The sequence below is a fragment of the Thamnophis elegans genome, chromosome 5 (assembly GCF_009769535.1).
Source record: "Thamnophis elegans isolate rThaEle1 chromosome 5, rThaEle1.pri, whole genome shotgun sequence".
Lineage (NCBI taxonomy): Eukaryota > Metazoa > Chordata > Lepidosauria > Squamata > Colubridae > Thamnophis > Thamnophis elegans.
This window is the reverse complement of record NC_045545.1, coordinates 97589125-97600516: the sequence shown is the minus strand read 5'-3', so window position 1 is coordinate 97600516 and position 11392 is coordinate 97589125. Positions and strand designations below refer to the sequence as shown.

The 11392-nt window shown below is 46.1% G+C and overlaps 1 protein-coding gene across 1 annotated transcript; it reads right to left on the bottom strand.

Moving 5' to 3' along the window:
• Positions 1-836: 836 nt before the first annotated feature.
• SNPH (syntaphilin) lies at positions 837-10444 on the bottom strand. The gene is made up of 4 exons (XM_032219117.1): positions 10401-10444; positions 6172-6378; positions 3376-3525; positions 837-2058 (listed from the first exon to the last, which is right to left on the bottom strand). The coding sequence occupies exons 1-4, from the start codon at positions 10442-10444 to the stop codon at positions 837-839; spliced, it is 1623 nt and encodes a 540-aa protein (XP_032075008.1).
• Between the last annotated feature and the right edge of the window lie 948 nt (positions 10445-11392).

The following is an 11392-nucleotide window of genomic DNA, read 5'->3' as shown; positions in this document are numbered from 1 at the left end:
ACAAGAAACAAGGGGAAGAAGCCAGTGGTTTGCAATGAGACAGAAGATAGTCAGACCTCTGGAAATTTGTGGGTGGGCAGAAAAGGGGACCAGTGGAATTTGGAGAGCTGATGTCGCAAACACCTTTTCAACATGCCCTCTGCCTCCTCTCTGCAAAATAGACATCGTCCTTCTTCTATTGCAGTGTTTTTCAAAGTTGGCAACTGGAAGATGGTGGACTTCAACTCCTGGAATTCCCCAGCCAGCCATGCTGCAAGAGAAGGTCCCTGTCGGGTGAAGAACACGGATGGACCTGGACTTAAAGCAGGATGGGGAAGGGTTTAGGGAAGGTGAGGTAGTCTCAGGGCTGGTTAGAGGATGAAACTTGGAAAAAGCAGGAAAGGGAGAAGAGGGAGGAGGCCGTGGCAACGGAGTAACCTTTTCTGCATCACTCAAAAAACATTCAGATGTTCGGAAGAGGGAGAAGTGAGTCAGCCAATCGTGTAGGGAAACACGACGCACCTTTTCCTAAAGCAAAGTTTTCAACAGCAGCATCCCTGAAAGAAAATGGTTTCTTAGCGAGAAGACGGTCCTGTCCTGTCCACGCTGCGCCAGGGGTCACCACAGCGATGGCTTCTCCCGAGCGATTTGCATAAGTCAAGATCCAGCACATCAGATGGCGGTCGACGTCCGCCTGTGCGCTCAATAAATCAGGGTTCACAGGGAAGAGAAATTCAAGTGTGCGTAACGGGGGATTTACAATCGTGGTTCCCCCCTAAACCTGGATGGCTCTGAGGGAAACAAAGCAGATGTGCGTGCACATGAAAGAGCTGGTTTGGCGGGGGAGGAGGAAGAAGTTATGGCTGAGAGCAGGAGCTGTTCACATTGGTGACCGACCGGCAGCTGATCTTCCGGATCGAGTGGAGGGCGACGGTGCAGCAGCCCCGCAGCAGAGAGCTGATGTTGTAAACGGGCTGACCCTGCCTCTGCTGCGAACGGCACAGCCAGGCGACTGTAGGCACAGCTGGCACGACCACCGCCAAGAGATCTACAAGGAAGTGGCGGCTCCAGTAAGTTTTGGGCTCCACTGGGGCTGCTGCCCCTGCGGTGTCCTCTCCTTGATCGGTTGCCTCGTCTTCAGGGGTGCAGACGATGCTCACGGAAGGGCTGGCGCTGCACGGCTGATGCACGGCTGGGTTTTGCGAGGCCGGCTGGCCATCGGGCTTTTCTCCCGCACTGACCACGACAACCGAGAAGGGTTCGGGGGCCGTCCTGTCCGTGGGGTTCGAGCAGTTGGCGACACCACTCTCGAAGCTGGTGGGCTCGGTCACTTCCTCTATCTCCGAGGGCCACTCCGAGGTGGGGCTGGCGAGGCTGCCCGCTTGAGACTTCATGACTTTCTCCAAGATGGTGTCCAGATCTGGCTGGTAATGTCCAAAGTCCGTCTGGATGGCTTGTTCCTGCATGCAGCTGGCTTGTACGGCGGCTTCCACGCTCTGCAGCTTCTCGTACGTGGAGCTGGTGGGCATCTGGGACCCCAAGGTGTAGGAGGTGTGCAGGGACGAGGCGTCGTCGGGGCCACACTCCACCCCTGAGGACAGGAGGCTGCTGTGGTCCAGCAAATCTGTCCGGCTCAAGGAGTTCTCGGCAGCCACGAAGCCGCTATCAGCTCCGTCGTCCACCGAGATGGTTTGAGAGCCACCGATGTTCCTGTCCGTCGCTCCCTGGTCACTCAACTTGGTGTACGTGGAACTGCGGGTGAGGGAGCGGGCGGGGGACCCCCCAGCTGACTCAGCGTGCCCTTCCTCTTTGACCGTCCCGTCCTGCGCCACCTCCATGCAGTGCAGCAGCGTCTCCAGCTTCTTGTTCTGAATGTTGATGTCCACAAAGTACTTTTGGAGGCCTTTGTCTTTCTCGATCAGGTTGTTCTTGACGGTGTCGATGACCTGCTTGAGCTGCTTAATCTCTTTCCGGGCTTCTTTGAGGGCCAGCTGGGCCTCCACACGGTGACACTCCTCCTCAATCCAGTCTTCCTGCATCCGGGAGAGCTGGGTCTTCAGGTCTTCAATCTCACCATCCCTGCAGTGGACAGAAAAGCAGAGGGTCATTGGGCTGGTGGCAAGGTGAGCTCAGGATTTAGTTAGGGCATCGGTTGGAAACCTGACACGGGGATTATCACCAGGCAACCAAAGTGAAAACAATATCCCAATCAAGAAACTACCAAAGAGAAAACCATACCCCCCCCCCCCCCCGCAACATTGGGAGGGAAAGCTACTGTATATAAACAGGAAGCAAACTCCACACTTACTCACACTAATGATGTTCCCTAGCTGGGTCTTGAAATGTCTCCAAGAAAACAACCAAGTTCAGAAAGAACCAACACCCCAAAGTCGCTGTTGTCCCCCTCCTCCTCCTCTTCCTCCTCCTCTCCCATTCCCCCATTCCGCAAACCCCATTCCCAGCTAGCACTGATGAGCAAACTCCACACTTACTCACACTGATGAGGTTACCTAGTTGGGTCATGAAATATCTGCAAGAAAACCACCAAGCTCAGAGAGCGCCAAGGACCCCACAGTTCCCCTCCTCCTCCTTGCAAACCCCAGTCCCTTCTAGCACTGATGATGCTATATAGTTGGGTCATGAAACATCAGTGTCAGGTCTGCAGCGATCTTTTCTTTTGGATCTTGGGCCTGCCACACTTTCCATTATTCTGCTATGCCTTTTCTATTGTGGGAAAATGGGAGGGTGGGGATTGTACGGAGTTAGATGATATGCAGCCATAACAACATTCTTTCTATAAAGCCAAGGTCATCCTTTGTCTCTGCACCTCTGCACCTGACCGGATCTGGATGGGTGGAAGCTGCCAGTGTGGCAGTGGGAGATTGGACCATGGGATGGACTTGTGGGTGTGGGGGAAAGATCTTGAATTTTCAACTGGGTGGGGAAAACTGGGAAGCTTTCAGATTCAGGTTTCCCCAGATGTGCCAACATGGCTCTCTTCATCAATGGGAACTTTGAGGAATTCTTTGCCTCGGACTCTGATTTAATTTTGGATGCTATTTGGAACCTGACATTCTGCAAGAAAACCACCAAGCTCAGAGAGCACCAAGGACCCCCTGAAGTCAACCTTGAGCCATAGAGATTCTCTTCTATTGGCAAACCCTGCGAGCCCATCCAGCAGCATTAATTGCAGAACAATCCAGCTGATGCTGTTGAAGGAGTTGCTGAGTATGGCTGGTTCTCACAGCATGCTGTAACCCAAGTGGTCCATCTCCCACCCCTCGGGGGCAGGGGAGGCAGCAACGACGTCTCCAAGGACCCCGGGGGGGGGGGGACACAAGATCCGGGTGAATTAGTCACGGAGGAAGCGGACATTTCTCTGCCCCAGATGCTCACCTGTCCTGCAGCCTCTCGTGGGTGTCCCTCAGCCTGGCCCGCAGGTGCCGGATGCAGACCTCCTTCTGCTGCAGGGGGGTGAGGTATTGCTCCGGGGTTGGGGGCTTGATCCCATGGTTGTCGCTACACAGGAGGTACTTCATGGGGCGCCTGGAAAGAGAGGAAGGCACCATTAAGCACCTTCATTCCTTCCTTCCTTTTTTCACTTCTTTCCTTCCTCATTTCTTCATCTCTCTTTTTCATCTCTCTCCCTTCCTTCCCCTCCTTCCCACTTTTCTTTCTTTCTCTCTCTTTTTTCCTTCCTCCGTCCTTCTTCCTTCCTGTTCCTCCCTTCTTCCCATCTCTCCTTCTTTCCTTTCTTCCTTCCTTCTTCCCATCTCTCCTTCCTTCCTCCTTCCCATCTCTTCTTCCTTCCTCCCATCTTTCTTTTCTTCCTTCCCTCCTTCCCATCTCTCCTTCCTTCCTTTCTTCCTCCCTCCTTCCCATCTCTCCCTCCTTCCTTCTTCCTTCCTGCTTCCCATCTCTCCTTCCTCCTTCCTATCTTTCCTTCTTCCCTTCCTCCCTTCTTACATCTCTCCTTCCTTCCTTCCTCTTTCCCATCTCTCCTTCCTTCCTTCCGCCTTCCTGCTTCCCATCTCTCCTTCCTTCCTTCCTTCCTTCCTTCCTTCCTTCCTTCCTTCCTTCCTTCCTTCCTCCTTCCCATCTCTCCTTCCTCCCTCCCTTCCTTCTTCTTATCTCTCCTTCCTTCCTCCTTCCCATATCTCCTTCCTTTTCATCTCTTCTTCCTTCCTCCCATCTTTCTTTTTTCCTTCCCCCCTTCCCATCTCCCTCCCTCCCTCCCTCCCTTCCTCCCATCTCCGTCCCTCCCTCCCTTTGAATCCCATGGATCTCCAAGGATGTTTATCCCCTTTTGCGCATGTGTTCCCACAACTGCGAGGCCCTGCTGTCCCTCCCTCCAGCCGACTGCATTGCTGTGAGTGCGAGGCTCAGGTGTGCTCTGGGCTTAAGCTCTGCTCGGTTCAAATGATGCTCCCTGTCTTCTAGTTTTCCCAAGGGGCAGGGAAAAACCACCATCCTGGTCCTCTCCTTGCTCTAGTCTAGAGTGACTGATGAAGCAACACATAAGAGACGACGGACGTGGGGTGGACGGTGGGGTTGGAGAAGACTGGATGGACATTTAGAAGGAAGACAGGACTTGATCCTCACCACAAATAAGGCACAGGCCTCGTAGGGACTAGCCAGACTCCGGATTTTATTGCCTCTTCGTCAAATTCATTGCCAATGCCCGGAAGCAGCCTTCTTCTCACCAGGAAGTGAGGTGGACCTCTACAGGGGAGAGCTGTTTCTGTGGTGGCTTCCCATCCAGGTAGTCCTTCTCCAGGTGAGCTCACCCTCACTTAATTTCTGCCCCCAATGAAGGCCGTTTCATCTTTCCAGGGTTTTCAATGGATTTTTATTGATTTTGCATTATTATTACAGGCTGTCCGACTCGTGTTTATGACGGTTGCAGCATCCCAGGGTCAAGCAAAGTCAATGGGGAAGCCCGATCCGCTTAACAACCATGTGGTTAACTTAACCACCTCAGTGATTCGCTTAACAACCATGTGACTAGAAGGACAGTAAAATGGGGCAAAGTTGACTTAACAGGTGTTTCACTTAGCAACAGAAAGTTTGGGCTCGACATACATGAAGAGGATCAGTAGGCTATTAAAATTGGAAGTGAACTGCAAGATAGATAGAAGATAGATAGATAGATAGATAGATAGATAGATAGATAGATAGATAGATAGATAGATAGATATGATAGATAGATGATAGATAGATAGATAGAGAGAGAGAGAGAGAGAGAGAGAGAGAGACAGATGATAGATAGATAGATGATAGATAGATAGATAGATAGAGATAGAGAGAGACAGATGATAGATAAATAGATGATAGATAGATAGATGATAGATAGATAGATAGATAGATAGATAGATAGATAGATAGATAAACAGATAAATAAATAGATAGAGATAGATACATAGACAGACAGATATGATAGGTAGGTAGGTAGGTAGGTCGGTAGATAGATAGATAGATAGATAGATAGATAGATAGATAGATAGATAGATAGATGATAGATAGATGATAGATAGATGATAGATGATAGATAGATAGATGATCGATAGATAGAGATAGATAGATAGATAGATAGATAGATAGGTAGGTAGGTAGATAGATAGATGATAGATAGATGATAGATAGATGATAGATAGATAGATGATAGATAGATAGATAGATAGATAGATAGATGATCGATAGATATATCGATAGATAGAGAGATAGATAGATAGAGAGATAGAGAGATAGATAGATAGATAGACAGACAGACAGACAGACAGTGACAGAAAGAGAAAGAGAAAGAATGAGAGACAGAGAGAGAGAGAGAGACAAAAAGAGATATGAGACAGAGATAGATAGCAATAGCCCTTAAATTTTTGTACCACTTCACAGTGCTTTCCAGCCCTCTCTAAGCGGTTTACAGAGTCAGCCACTTGCCCCCAGCAATCTGGGTCCTCAGTTTGCTGACCTGAGAAGGAGAGGAGGCTGAGTCAGCTTGAGTCGGTGAGAATCGAACTGCAGGCAGTGGGCAGAGTCAGCATTGCAACATGTAGCATTGCCAACTGAAGCAAAACTGGGGTAGCGTGTGGATTAAAATCAGGACAAATGCCACACCATCGTCCCCTGGACCGGGCAGATTGGCCGTTCGGCCTGGACCTGCATTGCTTGCTCAGCGGCGCCCCCTGGGGTTACCTTGGTGTGGGACTGCTGTCGCTGCCCTTACAGGAGCCGGAGTTGCTGCTGCTGCTGAGCGAAGATGTGCCGTAGGTGTCGCGCATACTGACGGGCGGGGAGGGGCGCCTGGAGGCAGGAAGAAGAGGCTGTTTCTCAGTCGGAGTGGCTGGGGCCGTTGCAGACTTAAAGAGGGAGGCTGAGCCACTCCTTCCGTAAAACTCACGGCTTCCACAACCCGAGGGAACACAAATGCACAAGACAGGAGAAGAGAATCAAGGTAAAAAGCAGGGCCATACAAGAAGGGGAGAAGGGAAGAGGGGGGAAATCACAATGCAAGGGGGCAAAAGCATATCTACCAGTAGCAACAGCAGGATCAAGGGGTGCATATATATAGGGGTGGATGTAGGGTGGTGGTCTATAGATCCCTTCCCCCTTCTTGCCCTCCTTAACTCAGTTCTCCCCAATTGGGCATCTTCAGATATGTGGACTGACTCCCAGAACTCTCAGTGATGGCCATGCATGTTATGTATGATAAATTAAGTTATCATACAGAAGAAAGAAAATCAAATTACTAATAATGAAATTATCACATGCGGAAGAAAGAAAATCAAATTACTAATAATGAAGTTATCACATATGGAAGAAAGAAAATCAAATTACTAATAATGAAGTTATCACATATGGAAGAAAGAAAATCAAATTACTAATAATGAAATTATCACATGCGGAAGAAAGAAAATCAAAGTACTAATAATGAAGTTATCACATGCGGAAGAAAGAAAATCAAACTAACAATAATTAAGATCACATACAGAAGAAAGAAAATCAAACTAACAATAATTAAGATCACATACAGAAGAAAGAAAATCAAACTACTAATAATGAAATTATCACATGCGGAAGAAAGAAAATCAAATTACTAATAATGAAATTATCACATGCGGAAGAAAGAAAATCAAATTACTAATAATGAAGTTATCACATATGGAAGAAAGAAAATCAAATTACTAATAATGAAATTATCACATGCGGAAGAAAGAAAATCAAATTACTAATAATGAAATTATCACATGCGGAAGAAAGAAAATCAAATTACTAATAATGAAGTTATCACATATGGAAGAAAGAAAATCAAATTACTAATAATGAAATTATCACATGCGGAAGAAAGAAAATCAAAGTACTAATAATGAAGTTATCACATATGGAAGAAAGAAAATCAAACTAACAATAATTAAGATCACATACAGAAGAAAGAAAATCAAATTACTAATAATGAAGTTATCTCATGCGGAAGAAAGAAAATCAAACTACCAATAATTAAGTTCACATACGGAAGAAAGAAAATCAAAGTACTAATAATGAAGTTATCACATACAGAAGAAAGAAAATCAAAGTACTAATAATGAAGTTATCACATACAAAAGAAAGAAAATCAAACTAACAATAATTAAGTTATCACATACGGAAGATAGAAAATCAAAGTACTAATAATTAAGTTATCACATATGGAAGAAAGAAAATCATTTCACCAATAATTATCACATATGGAACAAAGAAAACCAAACTATCAATAATTAAGTTATCACATTCGGAAGAAAAAAAAATCATATTTCCAATATCACAATGCCTACATGTAAATCTACAGAGTGACCCATCCTTGGAATACCAACGATTGTTCTTACTGGTCATTGGGTCCCCAAAAGGTGATTTGTAACACTCTTTGGGAATGGTGCAAAAAAAAAGGGAAGCTAACACAGTGATGTGGGGAGAATCCCTCGATATTTAAGGAAGTTGATGGGGAAAATGGCTAACAAAAGCAGAGAAACTTGTTGGAGAAGTTTCAGATCATTGGGTAAAGCCATAAAATAAAGTTTTTCTTTTCAGGCTAAGCAATCTTACGCAAAACACAAAAAGGATGAGAAAATTAAAGGTAGACATTAAGAAAGAGCAGAAAATGTAACTGCGGTAGTTTATACTATACCCTTTGACACAAATCGTTTTCTTTTGTCCTTGTCAATCATGCCCATCTGCTTCATCATGCCCATCTATCGCAATGTTTTCGAACTATAGCAACTTTAAGATGAGTGGATTTCAGTCCACCCATCGTAAAGTAGCAACGGTGAGAAACATTGGTTTAAATCTACGTACTTCGCTGCACCCCTGAATCGATTGTTTCTTACCTCCTATGAGAAACTTAAAAATGATCCGTATAACTTCCACGAACTGTTCAACCGTAACAGTTTAGAATAGAACAACAGAGTTGGAAGTGACCTTGAGGTCATCTAGTCCAACCCTTTCCTCAAGGAGGACACCCTACACCAATGAAGGTGAACCTTTTCGGCACCAAGTGCTGAAATGGGAATGGACGCACGTTGGCCTGGGCCACAACCCGGAAGAGGAGATGCTCAGGGGCACGCGTGTTTCGGAAAATGAACTTGCGGTTTCTGGCGCACAAAGGTGCGCCGGCTAGCAAGTCTTCCAGTTACTGCTGCCCATGCGTGCATGCTAATCGGCTGGCAGGCACCAGAGGTGGTATCAGAGGTAGGTTCTGACCAGTTCTGGAGAACTGGTAGCGGAAATTTTGAGTAGTTTGGAGAACCGGTAAATGCCACCTCTGAGTGTTGTCTAATATAAGCCCTACCCCTAAAACAAGCCCAAGTTAAGACCCTCCCACCAGGTGGGGAAAGGCGCAGGCGTAAAAATCAAGCTGGGGCAGGGATGGGAGGTGGAGCTGCCCCACGCGCCCTGCCCCTCCTTACCTCAGGACCGCTGCAGCCAGGCCTCCCACGCCCTCACACCCATCGCGCCACGGCCTGATTTCTTCTGCAGCTGCTTGTGGTCGCTCACAGCCATGGATGCCACATGGTGCGTTGGGCCGGTGCCACTGCTTATGGAAGGACACCGCAAGGCTTGTCGCACCAGTGCCACCGCTTACGCATGCAATGGCTCAGAACACCACGCAGCCTCTTGCCGCAAGTGGCGGCAGCTGCACGATGAGCCTTGTGGCGTTTGGCCGCGAGTGGGCGCAGAAGGAATCGGGCAGCAATGCAACAGGTGTCAGAGTGTGAGAAGGCCTGGCTGCGGTGGTCCCAAGGTAAGCGGGTTAGACCTCCCCCCAAAATAAGATCCGGTGCTGTAAAATAAAATAAAAATAAAGTAAAATAAAAAAGTAATTTATAAAAATAATAAAGGCAGGTAAATAAATAAAAATAATGAAGTAAAATAAAAATAAAGTAAAATAAAATAAAAATAAAGTAAAGTAAAATAAAAAAGTAAAATAAAATAAAGTAAAATAAAGTACCCTGTTTCCCCCAAAATAAGACCGCGCATGCACTAAAATAAGCCCCCCCCAAAATAAGCCCCCCCAAATATTGCAACAAAATATTGCAGCATCCATGCGTTGACCACGCTCGCCTCCTCCTGCACCTCAAAAATAATAAGACCTTCCTGAAAATAAGGCCAAGCGCTTACTTTGGGGGTCAAAAGAAAATAAGACCCTATCTTATTTTCGGGGAAACACGGAAAATAAAATAAAGTAAAGTAAAATAAAATAAAGTAAAATAAAATAAAGTAAAATAAAATAAAGTAAAATAAAGTAAAGTAAAATAAAATAAAGTAAAATAAAATAAAGTAAAATAAAATAAAATAAAGTAAAATAAAATAAAGTAAAATAAAATAAAGTAAAATAAAATAAAGTAAAATAAAGTAAAATAAAGTAAAGTAAAATAAAGTAAAGTAAAATAAAGTAAAATAAAGTAAAGTAAAATAAAGTAAAGTAAAATAAAGTAAAATAAAATAAAGTAAAATAAAATAATAAACTAAAACAAAACAAAATAAAAGTAAAATAATAAAATAAAATAAAATGTGGGTGGAATTTGATGCTTCATGACGGCTGCCATTTTTCTGACCATTACATGGGGCCACCCCTCCAAAGGACTGTTAGATAAGACCAGAGGTGGGTTGCTCCTGGTTCGGCACGGATTGGGCGAACTGGTAGCGGAGGCAGCGGGAGGCTCCGCCCACCCACCCAGATGCTTCTGCGCATGTGCAGAAGTGTTGCACAAGTGCGCGCAGGAGCTAGCAGTCAAAGAATTGGCAACCCACCACTGTGGGATAAGGTGTGTTTTCATGGGGAAACTTTATAGAATTAGGCTCCTCGAGAGAGAGGGGCTTTGCCGTGAATGGTCCGGCTGCCGCAGGGTCCCGCCTTCGATGGGGAGGAGGAAGAATGGAATCATATTCACCTGCGAGATCCCGTCGAGGGTCTTCGGCTTCCTGGCAAGGACATAGCAGTCAAAGCAGAGATTTTGGCCGTGAAGCCCAGGCCAGCTGGAAGGGGGAGAAAACGAAGAGAAGAGAGAAAGAGGAAGGGTGAGGGTGAGAATTAAGACCAGGAAGCTGTGACTTCTAGCAGATGAGTTCTGGGTGCAAATCCAACCAATTTTTTTTCTCTCTCTCTTTCATTCTCTCTTTGTCTCTCTCTCTCACTTTCCTCCCTCCTTCTTTCCCTCCCTTTTCTACCCTCTCTCTCCTCCCTCCCTCCCTCCCTCAAAAAGATCAACCTCCCACCTCTTTCTTTCTTTCTTTCCTCCCTCCCTACCCTTTCTACCCTCTCCTTCCTTCCTTCCTTCCTTCCTTCCTTCCTCTCCCTCCCTCCTTAAAGTTCAACCTCCCATCCTCCCACATCTTTCATTCATTCATTCATTCATTCATTCATTCATTCATTCATTCTCTCTTCTTTCCCTCCCTCCCTTTTCTACCATCTCCTTTCTTCCTCTCTCCCTCCCTCCTTCAAGTTCAACCTCCCATCCTCCCATATCTTTAATTCATTCATTCATTCATTCATTCATTCATTCATTCATTCATTCATTCTCTCTCTCTTCTTTCCTCCCTCTCTTTTCTATCATCTCCTTTCTTCCTTTCTCCCTCCCTCCTTTAAGTTCAACCTCCCATCCTCCCACATCTTTCTTTCTTTCTTCTTTCCTGCCTCCCTCCACTACCCTCTCTCCTTCCTTCCTTCCTTCCTTCCTTCCTTCCTTCCTTCCTTCCTTCCTCCCTCAAGATCAACTTCCCACCCTCCCACATCTTTTTCTTTCCTTCCTTCCTTCCTTCCTTCCTTCCTTCCTTCCTTCCTTCCTTCCTTCCTTCCTTCCTTCCTTCCTTCCCTCCCTCCCTCCCTCCCTCCCTCCCTCCCTCCCTCCCTCTCTTCTTTTCTTTCTTCTGTTCCTAACCCATT